The sequence below is a fragment of the Ceratotherium simum genome, chromosome 22, assembly GCF_057802395.1.
Source record: "Ceratotherium simum simum isolate JZ-2026a chromosome 22, ASM5780239v1, whole genome shotgun sequence".
Taxonomy (NCBI): domain Eukaryota; kingdom Metazoa; phylum Chordata; class Mammalia; order Perissodactyla; family Rhinocerotidae; genus Ceratotherium; species Ceratotherium simum.
Window position 1 is genome coordinate 12,591,629 of NC_141921.1, and position 27,115 is coordinate 12,618,743.

The following is a 27,115-nucleotide window of genomic DNA, read 5'->3' on the forward strand; positions in this document are numbered from 1 at the left end:
CCCACAGGTGAGGTAGGACATCGCACTCAAAAGCGCCATGTGCGGCGCTTTACAATTTTTAAAGCACTGTCAGGTCTTTGACCTCAGTTGTTGGAGCCCCCTACCACCTCAGAGGCCCCCTACTACCCTTGCAGTTTCCTCTGAGTTAGGGGAGAGTCTGTCTCCTGTGGTACTTTGATTCAATAAATGATCCCAACACTCCACCCCTTTCTGTATCTGTGCTCTGTGAAAATAACTTTGTAGCTCCTCCCTCTAGAAGGTGGGGTCTATTTCCCGGTAAATCTCAACTGACCTTTGTGACTTGCTTTAACTAATAGAATGTAATGCAAGGAATGTTGTGCTAGTTCTGAGCGCAGAATCCAAGAGAACTGTTTTCTGTCTCTCTCCTGGAACCCTGCCACTGCCATGGGAAGAAGTCCAAGCTAGCCTGCCAGAGGATGGGGCCAGGTAGAGTACAACCTACTCAGCCCAGTTGTCCCTGCTCAGGGCCATGCTCAGGTGAGAGCACAGTCAAGATGAGCAGAGCCACCTGACTGCAGATACACAAGTGAGCTCAGCCAAGCCCAGCTTAGCTCAGCAGAACCACCAACCAACTGGAAAATTCAGAGAATAATAAATGGTTTGTTTAAACCCCTAATTTTGGGGTTAGTTTGTTACAGATCAATAGCTAACTGATATACCTCCCAATTCCCATTGGTATATCCATCCATTGCCCGGATGGATAACTGAGGCATGCAGACAACCAGTGACTTGATCAACGCTACATAGCCAGTGGGGGGCCCAGTTGTGTGTCAAACCTGGATTTTTGAGACTCAAAATTGCTGCTGCTTCTGTAACAGACATCTAGACTTAAGAACTGTTATTGAAAGTTCCTGGGCCAGCCCCTGTGGCCTATTGGTTAAGTTTGGCCAGCTCCACTTTGGCAGCCTGGGTTCGGTTCCCAGGCATGGACCTACACCACTCATCTGTCAGTGGCCATGCTGTGGTTGCAGCTCACATACAAAAAGAGGAAGATTGGCAGCTGATGTTAGCTCAGGGTGAATCTTCCTCAGCAAAAAAAAAGTTCCCAGTCGTTAGCTTGGAAACATACCAACCATACATCACCTTAAATCTATTTTCCTCAACCTACTTTAACCCATGCCCTCTTTGGATATACATGAAATGCTATGCTTTCTCCCTCCTAAAATTTATTTGAAACTGTGGGGTAAGTTTCTTTATCTTTCTGCATGTGTTTCCTCATCTGTAAAATGGGGATATTGTACTACCTCATTGGTTATTAAAGAGAATTAAATAAGTTAATGTTAGTAAAGTGTTGAGAACAGTGCCTGACATATAGCAAGTGCTATATAAAATAAAATAATAAAATAATGACTAAAAACAAGCCACGGCAATAGCAATTTTATTGAAACATTTTTATTTTGATCCTGAGAGCTACTTATTTTTCATTTGGATCTGGTGACATCAGTGTTGAGTGTTGAGTCAGTTCGTATGCCATAAGCTCTTCTATCGAGATGGTGTGGGAGACAACATCTCGTGGGTGGCAAACAAGCTTTTGAAAACCAGACATGCAGAAAAGCACCTGCCTTCCTTCTTGAGAAGCACTGGCAGGACATTATTACACATTTACCTCATATTTCACAGACAGTATGTTCTTGGTAGGTTGTGTGTAAATCAAACCCTAACATAAATCTATGTTATGCAAAGAACTCATCTGGGGAATCATTCTGCAAAGTGAAGATGGCTTTTGTAAAGCAAATCAGTATCCCTTTAAGGGACATTCAAAATTTTGACTAGAGATGGATTGAATTTCTTTGTGTGTAAAACAAATCTGCCCACCTAGTCCCCTCAGGGGATTCTGGTCCTTCTCTCTTTCCAGGCTCCTCCCACAGGTTCCAGGGCTGCCTACCAGTGAACCTCAACATAACCCCAAGAGGCTTCTTGCCTCCTCCCGTTTGGCCTCTTGCCCTTGGTTCTCTAGGACTGGGACCTGTGTGATTTGTGGCTCTAAACAAGGTGAATCCCTTTGAAACCAGAAGATGTGGGGCTGTTGTCCTCAGTGACTCTGATGTCATGATGTTGACAGTCTGGATATTCAGCTATCAAGCTCTCTAGCTTCTGCTCTAGCTGGCAACAACCTGCTTACAACTTCCTTCACAAACAGGGGCATCTAAGAGAGGCATAGCCCACAGTTCTAGCAGATGCCCACATCTGGTTCTGTGAATTGGGTGAACATACGGATAGGGTTAAAACTCAGGATCCAATGGGTCTGGCAGGTTGTGGGAATGAGCCTGAGTATGAAGGAAAGTTCTAACTAACTTCTCAGCTTTCCTCAAATACATTAGGCCCTAGTATTATTCTGTGCCTTTGAACACACTATCCCCTTGGCCTCTGATGCCCAGTGTTCCTCCATATTCTTCCTCCAACCACCCCACACTGCAACACATACTGCCTGGCAAATTTCTATTCATCCTTCAAGACCCAATTCAGAGGCCTCAGGTTCTGGATGGCAGGTGAAGCATATGCATTTACCTTCCCCATTAAAATAACAGAAAAACATATTTTTCAAAGAAAAACAGAGGAGTTACTGGTAAACCAGAAAAAAATATAAAATTCTTAGAAGATAAACCTATGCAAACCTATGATGAAAAGGAGAAAGAAACCAAGCAAACCACCATGGACATATTTTGAAAAGAGTGACACCTCCTCAAGAAGAGCCTCAGACAGGTCCTTCAGGAGGTATTCCAGAAGAAGGCATTGTGATCATAGGAGATGACAGCTCCATGCTTGTTATTGGCCCTGAAGACCTTCCAGTGGGACAAGATGTGGAGGAGGAAGACAGTGATGTTGATGATCCTGACCCTGTGAAGGCTAACCTAATGAGTGTGTCTGTGTCTTAGTTTTTAACAAAAAAGTTTAAAAAGTAAAAAAAATAAAAATTTTAAAAATAGAAAAAAGCTTATAGAATAAGGATATAAAGAAAATATTTTTGTACAGCTGTACAATGTGTGTGCTTTAAGCTGTGTTATTACAAAAGAGTCAAAATTTTATTTTATTTTTTATTTATTTATTTTTTTTGGTGAGGAAGATCAGCCCTGAGCTAACATCCATGCTAATCCTCCTCTTTTTGCTGAGGAAGACCGGCTCTGAGCTAACATCTATTGCCAATCCTCCTCCTTTTTTCCCGCAAAGCCCCAGTAGATAGTTGTGTCATAGCTGCACATCCTTCTAGTTGCTGTATGTGGGACGCAGCCTCAGCATGGCTGGAGAAGCAGTGTGTCGGTGTGCACCCGGGATCCGAACCTGGGCCGCCAGTAGGAGAGGACGCGCACTTAACCAATAAGCCACGGGGCTGGCCCAAGAGTCAAAATTTTAAAAAATAAAAAGTTTATAAAGTAAAAAAGTTACAGTAAGCTAAGGTGAATTTATTATTGAAGAAAGAAAAATATTTTTTTATAAATTTAGTGTAGCCTAAGTGTACAGTGTTTATAAAGTCTACAGCAGTGTACGGTAATGTCTAGGCCTCCACATTCACTCACCACTCACTGACTCACCCAGAGCAACTTCAGTCCTGAAAGCTCCATTCATGGTAAGTGCCCTATACAGGTGTACTATTTTTTATCTTTTATACTGTATTTTTACTGTAACTTTTCTATGTTTAGATACACAAATACTTATCATTGTGTTACAATTGCCTACAGTATTCAGTACAGTAACATGCTGTATAAGTTTGTAGCCTAGGAGCAATAGGCTATACCATACAGCCTAGGTGTATAGTAGGCTATACCATCTAGTTTTGAGTAAGTACACTCTGTGGTGTTCACACAATGACAAAATCGCCTAACGATGCATTTCTCAGAACATAGCTCCGTCGTTAAGCAATGCATAACTGTATATTTAAAAAAATATTTTTAAAAACCTGATTGGTATTCTTAGAGAAGTTTGAAAAAATACTGTAGAATCTGAAATATTTTAGAATAAGTTAAAAATATTACAAGCATAAAAACAGATCAGGTTGCTATGGAAAAATAGCAATCAGAGAATGAGGGAAAGTTCCTGGAAATTAAATATATGGGGATTGCTGAAATAAACAAATTCAATGGACAGACTTAAGTCATGAGTAGGACAACAGGCCAAGCTGGTGGTGTGGATGACAAAAATGAGGAAATCTCCCAGAATATTGAACGGGAAAGACAGAGAAATGAAAACATAAGAGAAAAATTTAAAGGCAAGAAAACTGATCCAGGAGATTCAGCATCCATCTACTGGCATTCCAGAAACCAGGAACACAGACAAAGGACAGGAAGAAATAATTCAAGGAGTAATAGATGAAATATTTTCCAGTTTAAGGATTAATAATAGCTAACACTTAATTGCTTACTATGTGCAATATTCTATGTGCTTATTAAAGAAGTCACAGGGCTGGCCCAGTGGCGTAGTGGTTAAGTTCGTGCACTCCGCTTCAGCAGCCTGGGGTGCGCAGGTTCAGATCCCAGGCGTGGACTTACACACCACTCATCAAGCCATGCTGTGGTGGCGTTCCATATAAAGTAGAGGAAGATGGGCACAGATGTTAGCCCAGGGCCAATCTTCCTCAGCAAAAAAGAGGAGAATTGGCAACAGATGTTAGCTCAGGGCTAATCTTCCTCAAAAAAAAAAAAAGTCACAATTCTTTAAAGGATTCACTCAGTGCTGAGCAAAATAAATGAAGATCCACATGAGCTACATCCTGATGAAATTTTAGAACTTCAAGGCTAAAGAAAAAGCCTAAAAGCTTCCAAAAAGTAAAAGTGATTACTTAAAAAGGAACGAAAATCTTGGTGATATCAGATTTCTCATCAGCAAAACATTAAATTCTAAAAAGTTATGAAACAATATCATTAAATATCTCAGTAAAATATTTTGAACCTACAATTATGTCCTTGGCCTACCAACCAAGCATGTAGGAAAAATAAAGACTTTTCCCAATGTTTAAGAACTCAAAAGGTTTACCATCCACGCACGTTATATGAAAAGTTACTTAAGAAGGTACTCAAGCAAAATGATAACAGAGCTCAAGAAAGAGGATAATTTGGGATGCAAGAAAGAGTTGCAGCTTAGTATGATCCAGAAGAAGTAAAGACAGTGAAAAACATTAAAAGAAGACCCTTTATATCTTGATACTTGGAATATTGTCCTTTGAGCTTCAAATTTTTGGTGATGTAGGATTACATTTCCATCTCTGTGAGTCTGTCATGCCACTTGGCTCTACAGTATTGGTATTACTTGTTCTGCCACTCATAAGCTGTCCAATCTTGTGTTTTTTTTGGTGAAGAAGATTGGCCCTGAGCTAACATCTGTTGCCAATCTTCCTCTTTTTGCTTGAGGAAGATTGTCACTGAGGTAACATCCGTGCCAATCTTCCTCTATTTTGTATATGGGATGCTGCCACAGCATGGCTGCTGACAAGCAGTGTGTAGGTCTGTGCCCGGGATCTGAACAATCTTGAACTAGTTACTTAATCTCTTTCTCCTGAAAAACGGGCATAATAACAGTACCAACCTCACACGATTGTTGGGATGATTAAATTAGTTTATCTATCTATGTAAAGTTCTTAAAATATGAGCTGACACATAGTAAATCCTTAATAAATGTTAGTTGTGGATATTACTATAAATATTTGCATACTACTACTATAATAGCTATTTATTGACTTTTGGTTTTCAAAATCAATAAAGTACAGAAGAGACACGGATACATACAAATTAACATAAAAATAATAAAACAAAAATTGGAAAGCATGCAGGTAGAAGGGAGAATATGTTCACTAATAGCTTCACTTTTTGGACAGGAGAGTTGATAGCATCTCAAATTAATATATCAAGAGACAGAGATTGTAGTATATTATCAAAAGTCTTATAATAGTAATAGGTATTATTTACAGAGTTTGTAATATATGCCAGGGACTATTATAAAAGCTGTAAATTTATAAACTCACTTAATCCCACAGGTAGATGGGGTAGATGGTACTGTTATCCCCATTTTACAGACCGTTATCTAGAAAAATAAAATGATAATGGTAAAACTCACAAAATGTTAGAAAGGGGAGAGAGGAGAAAAGGTGGGAGGTGATAGGTGCGTGAATTTCTTATCTTTCATAGTAGAAGCCATCTGATACTGGCTAAAGTTGATAAATCAAGATATAAAGTTTTGTGGGGTTTTTATGCTTTAGGAAGATTAGCCCTGGGCTAATATCTGTGCCAGTCTTCCTCTACTTTATATGTGAGTCGCTGCCACAGCATGGCTGACGTGTGGTGTAGGTCCACACCTGGATCCAAACCTGCAAACCTGGGCCACCGAAGCCAAACGTGCCAAAATTAACCACTACACCATGGGGCTGGCCCAAAGATATAAAGATTTTAAGGTGATCATTTGAAATTATAACGATAACCATCAGCAGCAGTTAAAACAGAAATTGAGAATTTAAAAAAACCTGTAAAGGTATAGTTGGGTCCACAGCGTTCAAAAGATTGTAGTTGATCTTTTTTTTGGCTTTTATTTCATTATCGTGCACCTGGTTTACTTGTCCTTCCCGTCTCAGCTGAAGCATTTCTTCCTCAATTCCCTAGCCTGGGCCGGGGCCACTCCTCTATGCTCCCCAAACTCCCTGTGCTTCTCTGATGGGGAACTGTTTATCACACAGTATTGAAACCATCTGTTTACATGTCTGTCTGGATGCTCCTTAGGGCAGGGACTATGTCCTACACCATCTATTCCTAGCACCATGCCCATTTAGTCAACATTTGTTGAATAGATTGTATGAATGAATCAATACAATTGTGTTGTATTGTATTGCACTGACGACACCTCTGTTTACATCCCAGTGGCTAGTGTATGTAATTGGTGGCTGCTGCCACAATCCTTAACACCTCCAGTGACAAACTACCAGTGCTTGCTGGTCAAACCCCAGGACTGGTAAACTTCTAAAAACTCTTCTCCTGTGTTAAGTGCTGGCTGCCTACAATCCACAATATCAGGAGAAGAGTCCCCCAAAGCTAGCACAATTTCTTCTTCCTCTAAAGGAGGAGGATGGACATGTTCACACTGAGCCTTCTCAGATTGCCCTCTCCTCGCTTTGTCACTGCAGAAACCCCTTGGGGTCCTGGTAAACTATAGATATATCTGTTTGCGTACACCGACACATGTGTCCCATGGGGTTGTGGAGCGACTGAAGTCAGCTGAGGTTCACCTGAGAAGGCTTCCTGGCCTAACTGGAGGAATAGAAAGGAAAGGGAGATGCAGAGAGGTCCCAAGGCAAGACCAAACAGGTGGCTCTGAGGCCCTGGGAATGCATATCTCTGGCTCCTTCCTGCTGCCCACCACCTGCAGCTTCTGACATCTGGCAGCCTTCTTGCCACAGCTGGCACCTAAACCTCAGAATAAGGTGGTGGCCCCAAGGTCACTGGGCCATCCTCAGCACTGCAGGCAACTAATGTTCCTCCTGCCTGCCATGTGAAGTCCCTAGGACCCCACAAAAGACCACAGCCGAGCTCACTGGACAGTCGTCTACTCTGATTATTACTCTGCCCCTTTCCTTTGGGCAGCCCCGGGATTCCCAGACACAAGCCTAGGCTCCGGCAGCCACTGATGCCTCCTCTGTGTTCCATCCTACACTTCAGGCATGGAGGTAACAGCCAACCCTCATTGAGCATTTTTACATGTTAAACACGTTACAAATATTTTTCTCATTTCACCCTATCAGCTCTCTGAGGTAGGAACTATGTTTATTCCCATTTTACAGATGAAGAAACTGAGGGTAACAGCTTGAAACACCTAAGTGACCATCCCCTTTTATTAATACTTTATCACTCTACAGGGTTCTATAGTTTATACTATACTTTCAGGAATGTTCTACCCTTTAATCCTGAGAACACTGAGGCTCAGAAAAGGGAAGTGACTTGTCCCTGGTGGCATCCAGCTGAGAAGTGGCAGGTCAGGAAATAGAAGCCAGGTCATGTGACTCTGAAGCCAGGCTCCTCTTCTTTTGCACAGCTGACTCCAGCTTCAGGGTAACTGGTGAGGGGCATCTGCTCTTATCTAGGGCTCAGACAGGATGGTCACCTTGTGATTCTGAATGTAAAGGGCCATCTGAGTCCAAACTTCAGCATTCCTTGCTTGAATGTCATAGATGCTTGGAGGAAATTAAATACAGTACCATGGGTAAGTGCTGCTAGAAGGGCAGCTCAAGTAGTACAGAGTGATTAGGAATGCTTCAAGACAGAAATAAGCTTCCACTGGGCCTTGAAATGTGGGTAGGATAAGGGCTGGCCAAGAGGAGAGAGAGAATGGAAAGATGTCAATGATCCTGGGCCTGAGCCAGCTCTTAAGAGAGACCTCAGAGGTCATTTGGTCCAGTCTCCAAACAGTACACAAATCCCATCACGTAACATCCTTGTCTCAGGACCATCTAGGTCACTAATTTGAAGTTTTTAATGTACTCTCAAATCATCTTAAGAGAATTTTAAAACTGCATATTTCTGCAGAAAGCCTGAATCAGTAGAGATGGGGCCCAGATATAAGTATTTTTAAACAATCACTCCAGACGATTCTATTCTCCACACTTAGAAGAACATCAAATTCTGGATCTTGTATCAATAATTCCCTATCAGTTAGGTTGCCTTCAGTTGCAAGTAACCAAAAACCCAACCTAAAGTGGCTTATATAATAAAGATATTGGCTGAAATGGAAAAAACCAGCATGAGGGTGAAATTCAGTTTGATCAGGATGTTGGCACTGATTCACTGCAATACTCCTGGTTTTGCCTTCCTCCATGTGTATCAGCTTTACCCTCAAGCTAGTTTTTCTCATGGTCCCAAGATGGCTGTCAAGTAGCAATGCTTCCTCATTCTCAGCCAGGAAGAAAGCATTACTTCCCACAACGCTTGAACAAAAGTCCTTAGTTTTACTCTGATCCAATGAATCAATCACTGTGACAAGAGGGATGAGTTTACCGCAATAGGGTTAGACCAGTCAGAACCCACTCCTGCGGCAAGGGTAGGGTCACTTCCACCTAAACTATGAGACTGATAAACATTATGGGAACATGGATGATGAGGAGGCAACCACAATGTCCACTACAACTTCTAAAGACTAGAAAATCAAAGTGCAATACTGTTTTGGTTATCTATTGTTGTGCAATAAATTACCCTAAATCTTAGAGGCTTAAAACATGATGTATCATTTATTGTCTCACAGTTTATGTGGATCAGGAATTTGGGCATGGCTTAGCTGAGTCATCTGCTTTAGGATCTCTCACAAGGCTGTAATTAAGATATCATTTGGGGCCGCAGTCATCTCAAGGCTCGACTGGGGAAGGATCTGCTTCCACACTCATGTGGCTGTTGGCAGGATTCAGTTCCTTAAGGGTTGCTGGACTGAGGGCCTCAGTTCCTCGCTGTTGGCTGGAGGCTGCCCTCAGCTTTTTGCCAGGTGGCCTTCTCCATTAGGGAAAACATACAAGAGTCAGAAACAGAACACCAGTATGATGGAAGTTACAGTCTTTTGCAACCTAATCATGGAAGTGACATCCCATCACTTTTGCTATATTTTGTACATAGAAGCAATCACTGGGTCCAGTCCACACTCAAGGGGAGGGGATTACACAAGGGCATGAGTACTAGGAGGCAGGGATCTCTGGGAGCCATGTCAGTAGGTGTCTAATACACATACAAAGTAGCACTCTCCATTGCTAGACCACTGTAATTGTTTAAAGGGGGTGTTTTTTATACCTTTTTACCATGATTCACAGAATTATGAATAGACTTTAAATTAAAACCTAGTAATGTGTGTGTCCACACACATACTAAAGTAAATACTTCACAAAATAATACTCACCCTTACTATGTGTAATGCACTCTCATGTTTTCTATTCTATTCAATTAAAAATGAGTAACTGATCTATACCTGCAGTATCGGTCAAGATAGACTAAGTTATACCTCAGTAACAACACAAACTCTCAGTGGCTTAACACAACTGTTATTTTTCACTCTCGCCACATGTCTAATTCAGGTCCACGGGGGCTCTGCTCCACATAGTCACTTGGGGACTCAGGCTGATGTACGTTCCATCTCAACAAATGTTTCCATGATCACTGTGATGGGAATGACATGGCAAATCTGATGCTCACTCTCAAAGCTTCCATCCAGAAATGGCAGACCCCACTTCCACTAATATTTCATAAAGCAAGTCACAGGCCATGCCTAACTGCAGTGGAGCAGGAAAGGCACCCCTGCCAAGTGCCCAGGAGGAGGAGTAACTAGGTACCTGTGCAAAGTTCTAATGCCTACCATACCCACAAAATTGATTTCATGACCATTAATGAATCACGGTTGTGAACCATAGTTCAGAAAACACTAGTTTAGCGCCGGCCCCGTGGCTTAGCGGTTAAGTGCGTGCGCTCCGCTGCTGGCGGCCCGGGTTCGGATCCGGGCACGCACCGACGCACTGCTTCTCCGGCCACGTTGAGGCCACGTCCCACATGCAGCAACTAGACGGATGTGCAGCTATGACACACAACTATCTACTGGGGCTTTGGGGGGAAAAATAAATAAATAAAATCTTTAAAAAAAAAAAAAAGAAAACACTAGTTTAAAGGTTTCTTATGTTGATCAGCAATCTGGCTCACTACAACTTCCTTCCACTGGCCCCAGCTCTGCCCCTGGGGACACTCAAAACATATCTGTTTTTCCTGCCTTAGCACAGTCCTATTTGGAGACAGCATCTCTCTTCCCAAGTCTTCCCCTCTCCTGGCTTAATACTCCCCATTCCAATTATTCTTCCCAGGATGGGACTTTCAGCTTCCTCTGCATCCTGATCACCCTCCTCAGGCTACACCCGAGTTTGCCAATGTACCTTATAATGTGTCACCTCAAAATGTGGTCTGAGCAGCTTGAAGTTCAGCAGTTCCCATTTACTCAAAGATATGAGGCCTGAGTAAGCTTAAGGATAAGACTGGCCTTAAGAAGCATTTTCTGTTGAGCCAATTATTTAATCTCCTCATTCAGCAAGTACTATTGACAATGATGTTCCCAGTGGGAGGCCCATGGAAGTCTGATCAGGTCATCTTCTGGCTTAAAACTCCTGCAATGGGTTCTAATTACTCAGGATAAAATACCCACTCCTTCAAGTGGCCTGCAAGGTCCTGTGCAGTTGGCTTCTGCCTGCTTCTCTAACCCCATATTTCACAATCATCCCCTTCTCTCTACATTGCAGCATACCGGACCTCTTTCAGGTCCTAGAATGTACTCTTTCCAGCTTCAGGAGCTTCACAGTCACATGACTTGTTCTACTAGAGAACACCCCGACACACAACATCCCCCTTGACCTCAGTAATCAAACTCCTCCTCTTCATCAGGCCTGTTTAAACATCTCTTACCCCAGGCTAGGCTAAGTCCCCAGGGATATGTACTTAACACTCCTCTCAGTACTTTGCTCACTATAACGTAGTTCTAATTCATTTGTAATTACTTGTCTGTCTTGTCCACTAGATCATACGTCCCATAGAATAAGGACCTTGTCTGTTTTGTTCACCACTCTCTCTAGTTTCTAGGATTAGGCCTAGCGCGTAAGAGATACTCAACATGTACTGACTACCTAATGTGTACCAAACATATTGGTGCCTCATGGTTAGGGATGCAAAGATGAATACTAGCTTCCTGCTCTGAATAATTCCCAGTCTGGGGATGGGGTGAGGAGAGAAAGCAAACATGAGAAGTGGTATACTCACGTTATATACAGATGGCTGGGGAAGCACAGAAGAGGGAACAACTGAGTCTGCTTTAGAAGGATCAGGGAAGGCTTCTTGGAAGGGGTGGAAATTTGGGCTAGCAAGAAGAGCAGAGAAAACAGGGCATTTAGACAGAAAAGGCCATGTGTCATGGCACAGGGGCATCAAGGGGGCAGATCATGCTTAGGATAGACAAAGAATCTGTGAAAGGAGAGAGCAGAGGGGAATGGCAGAGAAGAAAAACAATCAACAGCCAGGGGCCAGGGCAGAGTTTGGACTTGATCCTGCAGACAAGGAAGAGAGAACAAAGGATTGTAAATAGGTGAATGATGCTGTCAGATCTGAGTGTTTAACATGTGTCAGTTACTTATTGCTATGTAACAAACCACCCCCAAAATTTATTGGCTTAACCATTTTATTTGCTCATTATCCTGGGGTCAGCAAGTTAGGCTGGTTTTGACAGGGGTCACGCATGCAGCTTGGGTCATTCCACCACTTAATTGAGGTTGGAAGGTCTAATATGGTGTCTAGCGCATGCATCCAGCCGGCTAGCATGGGCCTCTTCACATGGCACTAGAAGAGTTCCAAGGAGACAGCAGAAGCTGCAAGGCCTCTTGAGGTCTAGGCTTAGAATTTGCACAACATTCGTTCCACCAAATTTAACTGGTCAAAGCAAATCATAAGGTCAGCCCAGATTAAGGATTAGGAAACAGACTGTTTCTTGATGACGGAATGGCAAAAGTCACAGTGCATTGGGACAGGATAGGAAGAATTATCACGGTCAGCTACCACACAACAGATAAGGGGTGGCATGAGAGGGTGGAGAGAAGGGAAGGATTTAGGACTGGTTAGAGTCACAGAAATCAGTTTTGAGACTGTCATAGTCCAGTGAGAAATAAGGCTTGACCTAAGAATCAAGAGATATTTAGATACAAGAGATATTTCAAGAAAGAAATTTCAGATTATGTATAATTTTTTGAAAGTTACTTAAGTGGTCTAAGCTTGTTTCCTTATCTATAAAATGGAACTAAAAAGACTATCTCTCAGGGTTTTTGTGAGGATAAGAAAAAATGCTGCACGTAAAACAATGCTCAGCGTGGGCCTGCCTCAGATAAGTGTTCAATATGCAGTGGTACTTCCTGTCACTGCTCTTATTAATTAGGCATCAGGGGCAACTGCAGTTTCTGGCTTGGGCAGCGGGGTAGATGGTGGTGCTGTGTTTGAAGATGAGGAATGCGGCAGGACCAAATGCAGCAAGGCCAAAACTCTTACCAGAGTCTCAAACAATTTGTGACAAACCAGAGATCCAAGCTCTCTCTCTACCGTGACCCATGGCTGCCCCAACACCTGGTCCTCTGCCAAGGATGGGCTGTTGCAGGTCACTAGGAAAGAGGAACTCACGAGCAATACTGAGGCAGCTCTCTAGATGCGGCCCCTCCCACAGCCCACATCAAGCCACCTTTAGCACAATTATACCCTGCGGCCTGGGTTCTCTACTCCCTCCTCTCCTTTTTTGGACATCAGGTGCACAGAATTAGATTAAGCATAATCCTTGTTCACGACACACCTTTCCTTCCTTCCTTCCCTCCCTCCCTCCTTCCCTCTTTCCCTCCTTCCTTCCTTCCTTCCTTTATTTTGTGAGGAAGATCAGCCCTGAGCTAACATCCGTGCTAATCCTCCTCTTTTTGCTGGGGAAGACCGGCTCTGAGCTAACATCGATTGCCAATCCTCCTCCTATTTTTTTTCCCCCCCAAAGCCCCAGTAGATAGTTGTATGTCATAGTTGCACATCCTTCTAGTTGCTGTATGTGGGACGCAGCCTCAGCATGGCCGGAAAAGCGGTGCGTCGGTGCACGCCCGGGATCCGAACCTGGGCCACCAGTAGCGGAGCGCACGCACTTAACCGCTAAGCCACAGGGCCGGCCCCTGACACACTTTTATCATGCACTTTTTTGTGTGTGTGTGTGTGAGGAAGATTGGCCCTGGGCTAACATCCATGCCCATCTTCCTCTACTTTATATGGGACGCCGCCACAGCATAGCTTAACAAGCAGTGCGTCGGTGCACGCCTGGGATCCGAACCTTCAAATCCCAGACTGCCGAAGCGGAGCGCACACACTTAACCGCTCGCGCCACCAGGTTGGCCCCAACACAACACACTTTTATGCATAACTTTTTACTAATTTAGTTGTTTTGATAATGTAATAAGCACCAAATATGAAAGCCAGGACCTTGACAATAACCTAATCTAACTACATGTTCCCTCCAGCCCCATCCTATCCCCCTGCCTATGGGAACCATTATCCTGAATCCCACAGTGAGACCCATTCTTCCTTTTTTACATAGTTTTACTGCATATATATTCTTTAAAAATGTTTTTAAATTCTTAGTTGTATTTAAATTTATAACATCACCAGTCATCAGAAAAATGCAAATTAAAACCACAATGAGACATCAAGACACACCAACCAGAATATAAAGCTTAAAACTTACAATTCCAAGTGTTAGCAAGGATGTGAAGCAAAGCGCTCTATCTTTGGATTGCATCACCATGATTTGTGTGAGGAATCTTGGCTTTGGGAGAGCTCAAATTAGAAGTTCCAGGCAGGGTTTTTATGATATTCTGGCCATGTAATCAACACTCTCATAACCTGTTAGGCCAGTTGTAAACCATCAGTTAAAGAAAGTGACCCTGAGAGTCACTGGGGGATCTTGACTTTAAGTGGTGAATTTAGAAATCCCAATGCCCTTATCTTGGCCAAGAGTGAAAAACCAGACATCCAGATAAAGACAGAGCTTTTGCAATCCAGCTGTAAATCAACTCTATCTTCCACAATATGAAATTCTAGAATAGGCAAAACTATAGTGACAGAAAGCAGATCAGTGATTACCTGGGACCAGGGATGGGGAAAGGGAATTGAGTGCAAAGGAGCACAAGGAAACTTTTTAGGAGATGGAATTTTTTTCTATATTTTGATGGTGATGGTGATAATACCATCATATACAATTATCAAAATACATTAAATAGTACACTTAAAATTGATAAATTATATTGTATGTAAATAATAACAAAAAAGACAAAAGTTGTATTGTTTTTTTTTTTTAAAAAAGGCATCGTGCTACATTTAATATTTTGGGACTAAACTTCATTCATTTAATATTTTATTGCTAAGATTCATTCATATTGTTATATGTCACTGTTGTTCATTTGTTTTGACACCTGTATAATATTCCACTGTGTGAATATTCCAATTTATTTGTCCACGCTCTTGCTCATGGGCATTTGGGTTTGCTTTTGTGACCAAGACTGCTATGAACATTCTTGTACAGGTCTTCCTAGTGTAAACGTACCAGTTTCTCTTGGATTCATCCCTGGTATTGGAATAACTGGGTTGTAGGTTAAGTAAATGTTCAATTACAGGAGATAATCAAACTGTTTTCCAAAGTAGTTCTCTGTTTTTCTTAACTAGGTCTGTCTGTCCCCAATTAGACTGGAACCCCAGGGGCAGGAGACCCTCTCTTGAATTATCACTGCTTAGCACTCAATTAGCACCAGGCTGGATGCTCAGGCACCTGAGACCTCCCAGGCTCAGCAAATACTGAGTGCAGAATAAACAGCAGGCGAAGACTACGTACCACACATGGAGGCTAATTAGGGTCCTACTCCCTGGAGCTCTATCTTCTTAGCTTCACTCTATTTTGAGTTTGGAAGGTCTTCCAGGGCCTTTAGTTACAATGCAAATCCCAAGAAAAGAGAAGGCTTAACCTCATCTAAAAATCCTTCTCAGCTGACACTTCTAATACCCAAACAAAGATTAGCAAGAAAGGCATAAAGAACAAAGGGAGTGACAGAAAGAGAAGAGGAGGGATAAGGAAAGCAGGAAGAACTTTTTTGTGCACAAGAACCAGTTTTTCAGAAAAAAATTTTTTTAATAAAAAAAGCAGTATCTGCAAGTGAGCATAAGCAATTTTTAATATCCCTGCCATTAAAGGATTGCCTTCTTTGTGCTAAAGTCACAAAAACAACATAACTAGCATGCAGTCAGTAAATGACATAATGTTGCCCCAAACACACACTGTATGAGGTGAGCCCTTGTGATGCTGGGGGAAGAGCTCTGAGGGATTTGGGGGTGGGCCAAAGGACTGGCACCAGAGCTCAGTCACACACCAGGAAGGAGAAAAAACAAAACGAAACAAAAAACAGAATATAACAAGACATTAGGAGATTCCTAGCTGCTCAGAGAACAAAAGGAGGAGAGCTGCCATTCCTAAGGATGAGGAGGTCTCGTTATCTCCCACGATCCCAACTGCTACGATTCCAGCAGCTCCCTGGCTACCTGTCAGACAGGAGCTCAAGGTATACTTGCTAGAGGAATGAACAATGGAAGGAACACATAAGGGAGCATCACAGCCCTGGGGCAGAGCAGCTTCCCCAGCCACATTTGGGCAGCAGTGCTGTGGATAGCAGGAGGAACAGCTGCAATTATTCAGCTCAGGAGAGTTCTCTCAATGTAAGTAAGCAGATTATTATGCATTGGCTTAACATTTTTAGCTACTTGCTCCTTAAATTAGATCATGAGCCATATGGAGAAACTAGGTGGCACCCTTCGGCTGCTCAAGACTGACCAAGACTGGGCCGGCCCCATGGCTTAGTGGTTAAGTGTGCGCACTCCGCTGCCGGCGGCCCGGGTTCGGATCCCGGGTGCGCACCGACGCACCGCTCCTCTGGCCATGCTGAGGCCGTGTCCCACATACAGCAACTAGAAGGATGTGCAGCTATGACAGACAACTATCTACTGGGGCTTTGGGGGAAAAATAAATAAATAAAATCTTTAAAAAAAAAAAAAAGACTGACCAAGAAGAACTCGCCTCAAGTGTGAGAGGGGCTCTGTAATCAGAGGCCTGTAACCAGGCTGAGGTCCTGGGCTTTGGGCACCAGGGAGCTAGTGCTCAGTAGCAGCAGCTGGTACAAAGGAAACTAACAGTACTTGGACTGACATGAGGCCCCCAACTTCAGCCCCAGCTCTATAGAGCTTCAACAATTTTATTGGCTAAATGCTTCTTCCCAAGTTTACAGCTTAAAGTGTGGGCCAGCTCACTGGCTCTTCCTTCTAAGCCCCCAATGGAGCACGACACTTTAGCACAGGCTTGGTGATGGGGGATGGGGGTGGGGTGTAATAAGATAGAAACCTGCTGATGCTCCACAATTGGACAGCAGGACAGAAAAACTCCTACTTTCTACTGCTGAAAACTGTCTACAGAAGGACTTGAACTGGATGGAGATAGGACCCAGAGTGCATCTTTGCCACTTGTCTCGGTTTCTGGTGCCTCCATGGGAGTACACCCTGTGTCCTCCTACACCAGAGCTTCAGGAACAGAGTGAGGCTAGGTCAGCCTACACATTTTGCAAAAGTACATAGGCCCAAAATTGGCCATGAGGTTTGGGATTACCAGCTCTCCAACCTGGCAGGATGGGAAGAAAGAGAATGTGTCCATGAAAATCTTTCGGAAGTGAGTCGTGTCTTCCACCTGAACCTCGATGCTGTATTGATTGGCCAGGAGCTCGATGGTGCCTTGTACCACATACTCGTTCTGTAAGTGTGAGAGTGAGCAGGTAGAATAGACAACATGGCCTCCTGGTTTGGTAGCAAGGAGTCCAGCCCTGAAACCAGAAAGAGACAGAAGCAGTGACTAGTGAGCTTCCCAGTGGTAGAAGGGACAACAGGGCCAGCCTGGTGGTGTAGTAGTTCGTGTGCTCCACTTCGGTGGCCCAGGGATCGCAGGTTCGAATCCTGGGCGTGGACCTACGCACCGTTCATCAAGCCATACTGTGGCGGCGTCCCACATACAAAAAGTAGAGGAGGATGTTAGCTCAGGGCCAATCTTCCTCAACAAAAGAAAAAAAAAGAAGAAGAAGAAGGGCAACAGAAGGAGCTGGAAGCACGGATAGGGAAGTCTACTGTGGGATGAGTAGTTGCATTGGACAGCCTCTGAAGTCCCTTCTACAATGACACTTCCTGAAAAGTCATTCTCAAAGCAGAGAGCAACCCAACCTTACTCCTTGGGCTTTCCCCTCCAGGAAGCCTTCTTGAAATGATCCCCTGAGCTCTGACTCTAGTTATGGACCAAACCCTGATGCTGTCTATGGACTGGCTCCTTACCCTAGCCCTACAGAGCCTTGACCTCAGTAACTATTTTTCAAACTCGTGCTACTCTGTGGTACTGGGACTAGCACAGGGGTAGGACAACATAAGTGACTCTGTGCAGCCCACCTGCTATGTATGTCCCACCACATAGGGTTTTTATGTTCCAAAGAAGACCATCCCATGATGTCTGTCTCGTCCAGGCAGATCCCCAGCCCAAAGACCCTTCTAGAGGTGATGGTCTTGGTAAGAGCTTCCAGTCCCCCAGTCCCCCAGGAGACCAGATGCCCAGAGCGCTCTGATCTTAGATCCTGAGGTTTTGTAAATCTGTCACTCACGCGAGAAGCTGCACCTGCAGCATAGGCAACATCTGCCGTTCTTTCTTCCTCGACCGCTGAAAGATGTTGTTCTCCTCCTCATGAAGGGAGTGGCGGTCTGTGGTACAGGGCACGTCCACCAGCACCTGCCCAGAATGTTAAAGGGTAAAATATGAGTGCTCCTTACAGGCTCCTTTTCCTTAGGTCAAGGCTGTTTTAGGCCCCTGGCCTGGGAGGTTTTCTGGAGTACTCCCTCTCCCCATCTTCCCATTGCAGAGTACTTGACAAAGCTTCTCATTTTAACCTGGTAGACAACTGTGGAATAATGAGTGGGAAAATAGTATATTTAGATATACTCATGGCTGGTCAAAAAATCAAAACTGGGGGCCAGCCAGTGGTGTATTAGTTAAGTTCACGCGCTCCACTTCGGCGGCCCAGGGTTTGTGGGTTCAGATCCCAGGCGCGGACCTATGTAGCACTCATTAAGCCATGCTGTGGCAGCGTCCCACGTACAAGATAGAGGGAGACTGGCACAAATGTTAGCTCAGCGACAATCTTCCTCAAGCAACAAGAGGAAGATTGGCAACAGATGTTAGCTCAGGGCCAATCTTCCTCACTTAAAAAACAAACAAACAAAAAAAACAAAAAACCAACACACCAATAACTATAATTAAATAATTGATATCAACCTAGAAAGAAGTCTTTAGCATTTCAAGGCTCTGTTCTTGGCTCTGTCCTTAGCTATTCGAATGAAAATATCCAGTTAACAGATGATACAAGGCTCAGAGGGTAGCTAATATACTGAGTAACAGGATCAGGATTCAAAATTACCTTATGTTGAAATGATGTCATATCCATTATGGAAAAGTTTTCAAGTGAGAAATGTAAAATCATTCATTCATTTAACTAAGAGCCTACTCTGTGCTAGGCACTAGAGACAAAAAAAAAATTAGGGGCCGCTCAGTGGTGCAGCGGTTAAGTGCGTGTGCTCCACTGTGGCGGCCCGGGGTTCGCAGGTTCGGATCCCGGGCGCGCACTGACACACCACTTGTTAAGCCATGCTGTGGTGGCGTCCCATATAAAGTAGAGGAAGATGGGCACAGATGTTAGCCTAGGGCCAGTCTTCCTCAAGAAAAAAGGGGAGGATTGGCATCGGATGTTAGCTCAGGGCTAGTCCTCCTCACAAAAAAAAAAGAAAAAAAAATTTAAAAAGCACCAGTCCTATATTTATGTTTCAAAAAAGTAAAAATCATCGATGGAAAAGATCTATGAATTTTTAGTTAAGCAAAAATTCTGAGTAAATTAATAATGACCCAATGTTCAATATTCTGATGTATTCCTAGGCTGCATGAATTGACACAGTGCACACAGAGTAAGAGAAATAATGATTACCTTGTATTCTGGTCAGGTCATATCTCAAGAACTGTGAGGGAGCTGGCCTTCACAGGAAAAAGAGACATTAACTAAATAGGGATGCCCAGAGAAGGGCCCATGGGCTGTTTAGAAACCAGATCACAGGGCCGGCCCGGTGGCTTAGTGGTTAAGTGCGCGCGCTCCGCTGCTGGCGGCCTGGGTTCAGATCCCGGGCGCGCACTGACGCACCGCTTCTTCGGCCATGCTGAGGCCACGTCCCACATACAGCAACTAGAAGGGTGTGCAGCTATGACATACAACTATCTACTGGGGCTTTGGGGGGGAAATAAATAAATAAATAAAAATCTTTAAAAAAAAAAAAAAAGAAACCAGATCACAGAAGAAATTAATACCTTCTGTTTCCAGCAATGTAGTAAATTAAATATCCTGAAAACTCCTATAATACAAAATACCTAAAAAGGCTGGATAAAATATTTTTTTTAAATACTTTTAAATGCATAGCTCATAGAAATTTAGAGAAATCTTCAGAAGCCAAAGAAAAAAAAGAGCACAAATCCAGGGAGGCATGCTGGAGCTGAAGCCGACGGCTTCTATCGTTTACCAATTCCTAGTAACCTAAAGCCTTGGAGGACAGAAAACAGGGCACTGGGCTCACGTGAGACAGGAAATTGGAATGGAAATCCACAGCAAAGCCAAAGTCATCAAAGGGCTACATGCTCAGAGTGAAGTAGGAAAAAAACCAAAAAACTCAGCCCACAACAGAAGACAATAGGAGAACTTCTCTGTTTTGGCTTTAACTCTGGGCAAAAAGAGAAAAAGAAAGAAATCTCCCTGAGAATTTGTTTTTTTTTTAATAATTTTATTTATTTATTTTTCCCCCAAAACCCCAGTAGATAGTTGTATGTCATAGCTGCACATCCTTCCAGTTGCTGTATGTGGGACGCGGCCTCAGCATGGCCAGAGAAGCAGTGCGTCGGTGCGCGCCTGGGATCCGAACCCAGGCCGCCAGTAGTGGAGCGCGGGCACTTAACCGCTAAGCCACAGGGCTGGCCCTCCCTGAGAATTTGTAACCACTCAAGTAGGAGGTTCAAACTCATGCCTGCATGATCCAGAAAACCCCATATAGAATAATTAATGGTCCTGGGTTGACAGATCCCTCAAACACTTGGCAAAAGCAAATGCAGGTTTCTTTCTGGAGGAAGGCAAACTAACCCTCAAACCAAGGCTCTTATAATTAACTAGGCAATGATCCTAAGCTGACTAAACAAAATCAGATTTTTCCACATCTAGTAAAGGCAGAATAGCTTGTTGCAAACCAACCCTCCTGTTGGAACAACTAGAAATGCTTGACAAAATATTTAAAATATCTATCTGAAATCATCAGCGATCTACTAAGGAAGCAAAAACTTGAGGGCCTAAGATCCTAGAGAGAAAAAGTACAGGGAGGTGGGCCAGAAGCATTCAGCTCTACTCTAACAGCTGAGAGGCTCAGACGTTGAACAGAGCTTTCACAATCTTATGGGGCTGAGGGGACAAAAACGGGAGTTCAGAGTCCACACCAAGGAGCAGAGGGTCCTAGAAAACAAACACCTCATGCCTTGAGTTGGAGCCCTGAAATTTAAAACCCTAGGTGTAGAGGTAAAGTGGAAATAGAACAGTCCTCACAAACTCCAGCTTTGAATCAGCCTAATTTCTAACTGAGTCAAGACGATCTGCTCTGATGTTAACTGTCAGCCTGAAGGAAAATCAAATCCTTTCTAGAGAAAGATGTCACCATCTAGAGCCTCAGATTATCCCTACAACTTTCACACAAAATGTCTGGTATTCAAATAAAAAAAAAAATTACTAACACCAGGAGACAGGGCCGGCCCCATGGCTTAGCGGTTAAGTGCACGCGCTCCGCTGCTGGCGGCCCAGGTTCGGATCCAGGCGCGCACCGACGCACCGCTTCTCAGGCCATGCTGAGGCCGCGTCCCACATACAGCAACTAGAAGGATGTGCAGCTATGACATACAACTATCTACTGGGGCTTGGGGGCGGGGGGGGGGAAAGGAGGAGGATTGGCAATGGATGTTAGCTCAAAGCCGGTCTTCCTCAGCAAAAAGAGGAGGATTAGCATGGATGTTAGCTCAGGGCTGATCTTCCTCAAAAAAAAAATAATAATAAATTTAAAAAAATAAATAAATAAATAAAATAAAATAAGTAAATAAATAAATAAAATTTAAAAAAACAGCAGGAGACAAAATCAAATAACCAAAAACCAAGAGAAAAAAATAGATAATAGAAGGGGGCCAGGCCCGTGGCTGAGTGGTTAAGGTTCTGTGCGCTCTGCTTTGGTGGCCCCAGTTCGTGGGTTTGGATTCTGGGTGTGGACCTATTCCATTCACCAGCCATACTCTGGAGGCATCCCACATAGAAAATAGAGGAAGACTGGCACAGATGTTAGCTCAGGGCTAATCTTTCTCAAGCAACAACAAAAAAAAGAGGAAGACTGCCAATGGATGTTAGCTCAGAGCGAATCTTCCACACCAAAAAAAAAAAAAAAAAAGGTAATAGAAGCTGACTCATACGAAATCCAGATCTTCAAATTATCATAAAATTTGAAACAATCATGATTAACATGTTCAAGAAGTCAGATAAAAAGACATAAAATTTTATAACTTCCAATTGCTACAGAACTAGAATTTTTAATAAAAAGAATCAGATAGAAATTCTAAAACTGGAACATAAAATAGCTAAAATTAAGAGCTCAATAGATGTGGTGGAAATGTAAATTGGTGAAGCTATTATGAAAAACAGTATGGAGGTTCCTCAAAAAATTAAAAACAGAACTACCATATGATCCAGCAATTCCACTTCTGGGCATTTATCCGAAGGAAATGAAATCATTATCTTGAAAAGATATCTGCACCTTCATGTTCATTGCAGCATTATTTATAATAGCCAAGGCATGGAAACAACCTAAGGGTCCATCAACAGATGAATGGATAAAGAAAGGTGGCGTGCACGCACGCACATACACAGGAATATTATTCAGCCATAAAAAAGAAAGAAATCCTGCCATTTGCAACATGGATGGACCTTGAGGGCATTATGCTAAATGAATAAGACAGAGAAAGACACATGCTGTATGATCTCACCTGTATGTGGAATCCAAAAAAAAAAAAAACCAACGAACTCATAGATACAGAGAACAGACTGGTGGTTGCTAGACGTGGGGGGTTGGGGGTGGGTGAAATGGGTGAAGGTGGTTAAAAGGTACATATTTCCAGTTACAAAATAAATAAGTCCTGGCAATGTAACGTACAGCACGGTGACTATAGTTAACAATACTGTATTGTATATTTGAAAGTTGCTAAGAGAGTAAATCTTAAAAGTTCTCATCACAAGAAAAAAAATTTGTAACTGTGTGTGGTGATGGATGTTAACTAAACTTATTGTGCTAATCATTTTGCAATATATACATATATCAAATCATTACGTTGTACACCTAAAACTAATACAATGTTATACGTCAATTATATCTCAATTTAAAAAAAGAGAACTCAGGGGCCGGCGACATGGCTTAGCGGTTAAGTGCGCGCGCTCCGCTGCTGGCGGCCCGGGTTCGGATCCCGGGCGCGCACCGACGCACCGTTTCTCTGGCCATGCTGAGGCCGTGTCCCATGTACAGCAACTAGAGGGATGTGCATCTATGACATACAACTCTCTACTGGGGCTTTAGGGGAAATAAATAAATAAATAAAATTTAAAAAAAAAAAAAGAGAACTCAGAAGATGTGTTTAACAGCATGTTAGACACAGCTGAAGAAAGGACTGGTGAGTCAGGTCAAAATAAAATATCCAGACTGAATCATGAGGGAAAAAAGAAGAGAAATACAAAAAAGAACATCAAGTATATATAGGACATAGTAAAAAAGCCTAACATACAACTAATTGGGGTCCCAAAATTATATGTGAGAAAAAATGAGGCAGAGAAAATATATAAAGAGATAATGGCTGAGAATTTTCTAAAACTGATGAGAAAAATCAAGCCACAGATTCAAGAAGCACTATAAACTCCAAGCAGAAAATATACATATCACTTTTAAAGGAGTTTAAATAAGATTTATAGCTGACTTCTCAACAGAAATAATGAAGAGCAAAAGAAATAAGATCTTCAAAATGCTGAAAGAAAACAACTGCCAACATAGAATTCGATGTCCAGTGAAACTGTCTTTCAAATTTGCTCTTTAGATTCAGTGTAACCCCTAGCAAAAGCCCTGAAGATTTTGTTGTGCAAATTAACAAACATAAATCCTAAAATTTATGAAAACGCAAAGGACCAAGAATAGCAAAGAGAAATTTGAAGATAAACAAAGTTGGAGGATTTCCTATACCAGATATCAAGACTTATTATAAAGCTACAGCAATTATAACAGTATAGTTTCTTGAAAAGAAAGACAAATATGCCAATAAACAGAACAGAGTCCAGAAACAGACCCACACATATATGGATACTTGATTTATGACAAAGGTGACATGGCAGAGCAGTGGGAAATGAATAATCTTTTCCCACTGGGCCAATTGACGCTGGGCCAATTAGATACCATTTTTGGTATCCTTACTTTGTTCACTACATGCAAAAATCAGTTTCAAATGGAATGTAAATCTAAATGGGAAAAGTAAAACAAAAACATCTCTAGAAGATAACAGAAGAATATCTTCATTATGTTAGGTAGGCAAAGGTATCTTAAAATAAGACCCAAAAGCACTAAACATAGTGATAAATTAGATTACATTAAAATTAAGAACTTCTGTTCTACTATCAGGAGGGTGAAAAGATAAGCCTCAGGGGCCAGCCCGTGGCATAGCAGTTACGTGCGCATGCTCTGCTGCTGGCAGCCCAGGTTTGGATCCCGGGTGTGCAGCGACGCACCGCTTGTCAGGCCATGCTGTGGCGGTGTCCCACATAAAGTGGAGGAAGATAGGCACAGATGTTAGCCCAGGGCCAGTCTTCCTCAGCAAAAAGAGGAGGATTGGCATGGATGTTAGCTCAGGGCTGATCTTCCTCACAAAAAAAAAAAAAAAAAAAGATAAGCCATAGAGTGGAAGAAGACATTTACAATATATATATTCAATAAACAACTCATATCCAGAATACATAAAGAACTCTTACACATCAATAAGAAAAAGACAGACAGTTCCATAGAAAAAATAGGCAAAAGACTTGAATTCTCACTTCAGAAAGAAGGGCCAATACAGAAAGAGAAAGACAGTGCATGATTTCACTCATATGTGGAAGATAAACCAACACACGGACAGACAGAACTGTCTGGTGGTTACCAGGGGCTAGGGGGCGAGGGGTGGGCACAAGGGGTGGAGGGATGCACTTATATGGTGACTGATAAACAATAATGTACAACAAAAATTTCACAATAAAAAATAAATTTAAAAAAAAAGGGCCAATAAACACATGAAAAGGTGTCCAAATTCATTAGTCATCAGTGAAATGCAGCACTTTCAAGTCAAATGGGAGACATTTCATTCTATATTTTTCCAGAAGGCAAAGCCAGGATCAATGAATGGAAATAATAATAATAAAAATAATAAAGATGGTGATGATGACAATATTATAAATGCTTTCTCTATGCCAGGAACTGTGCTAAATGCATTCTTATTTAACCTTCACCTATGGGATAGGCACTATTACCTTCATTTTACAGATGAAGAAGCTGAAGCTTAACTGAAAGGTTAACTTGCCCAAACTTCTCTGGCTGCTAAGTGATGAGTCAGGACTCCAATCCAAGCAGTCTGACTTCAGAATCCTTGTACTCAACCATATAACATACAATCTACAGATTTTAATTCAATAAGAAGAAGAACTTTCTAACATCAGAGGTGTTCAACAACAGAACCTCAGTGAGCCCCGGTCAATGGAAGTGTGCAAGAACAGGCTGAACAACGATGATGGCTACTACCCACCTAATCTTCATGGCCAGGTGATGTACTAAGCACTTTCCCCGGACCCTCTCGTGGAATCCTCATAATAATCCTATGTAGTAGTATTCCCTGTTTTACAAATGAAGAGGCTGAAGTTCAGAGAGATTAAGCAGCTTTTCCAAAGTCAGTAAATGGCAGCCCTGTAATATGAAAACAGGTTAGGCTGACAGCAGAGGTCATTCTCTCTCCACTCTGTTCTGCTGCCTCCAAGTCAAAAAAGCTGAATAGAGGATTCCTACACAGGCAGGAGGTAGGTCTCTCAAGCCTATCCAAGATTCTATAAGCCTTGGTCTTTCAATTTCTTAGAGTGGTTGAGGCAGGATGGTGAGAAGTGGACAGATTAGATAAATGAGTCAGATGACAACACAGAGACAACAGCTATATATTTTTCATATTTTTAAATTTAAAATTTTTTTTTAAAATTTTCGTGAGGAAGATCAGCCCTGAGCTAACATCCATGCTAATCCTCTTTTTTTGCTGAGGAAGACCGGCTCTGAGCTAACATCTATTGCCAATCCTCCTCCTTTTTTTTCCCCAAAGCCCCAGTAGATAGTTGTATGACACAGTTGCAGATCCTTCTAGTTGCTGTATGTGGGACCACGGCCTCAGCATGGCCGGACAAGCGGTGCATCGGTGCGCGCCCGGGATCCAAACCTGGGCCACCAGTAGTGGAGTGCACGCACTTAACCGCTAAGCCACGGGGCCGGCCCTATTTTTTATATTTTTAGAAGTATCTGTTTTAAATAAATATTTTTAGAATACGCCAATTAAAGAAAGTACAAACAACTTAAAAATATGAAATGACTTTCAACATTTATAATAAGAGAATATAAATTAGATGCTATCAGTTTGGCAAAACCCAAAAAGTCTGACACCACCAATGATGGCAGGATGTGAGGAAACGGTACTCTTCTTCATTCCCAGTAGATGTGAAACTGATTCACCTTCCATAGAGAATGATTTAGTAACCTCTGTCAAAATCTTAAATGCATATAAACTGTTATCCAGCAATTATACTTCAAAAACATTAAACTAAAAAGGATTGAACCTCAGGGTACATTATTAAATGAAAAAAATACAAAGTTCAGAATAGAAAACTGAGTATAATACACTACCATTCCTATTTTTACAAAAATACACACAGTTGTATTTGTATATACACAAAAAATAAATTTTAAAGGATACAGAAGAAAATATAAATAAGGGTCATCTGTAGGGAGAGGAAGTAGATGGCTGTGAGATAGGAGTAAGAGGGAAACATACTCTTCACTGGATAACCTTTGGCACCTTCTAAATTTTGCACCATGTGCTGTATTAATACTCAAAAATGAATAAAATGGGGGGGTGGGCCCCATGACCTACCGGTTAAGTTTGGCACACTCTGCTTCAGTGGCCCAGGTTCAGTTCCCAGGCACAGACCTATAGCACTTGTCAGCAGCCATTCTGTGGCGGCCCACATACAAAATAGAGGGAGACTGGCACAGGTGTTAGCTCAGGGCAAATCTTCCTCAGAAGGTAGGTAGGTAGATAAGTAGGTAAG

At 42.5% G+C, this 27,115-nt stretch overlaps 1 protein-coding gene across 2 annotated transcripts in view; it reads right to left on the reverse strand.

Annotated features, from left to right (window-relative positions):
- Positions 1 to 1,330: 1,330 nt before the first annotated feature.
- Positions 1,331 to 27,115, reverse strand: part of NSUN4 (NOP2/Sun RNA methyltransferase 4) — a 42,448-nt gene continuing 16,663 nt past the window's right edge. The window contains exons 5-6 of one of the 2 annotated variants that reach the window (XM_087446006.1): positions 18,242 to 18,366; positions 1,331 to 9,470 (exon numbers count right to left, since the gene is read on the reverse strand). In XM_087446006.1, coding sequence (XP_087302132.1) covers positions 9,332 to 9,470; positions 18,242 to 18,366 — 264 coding nt within the window. In that variant the 3' untranslated portion in view covers positions 1,331 to 9,331. Of the gene's footprint in view, positions 9,471 to 13,682; positions 17,423 to 18,241; positions 18,367 to 27,115 lie in introns of those variants that run through there. The other variant, XM_004442041.3, reaches the window with a different exon arrangement.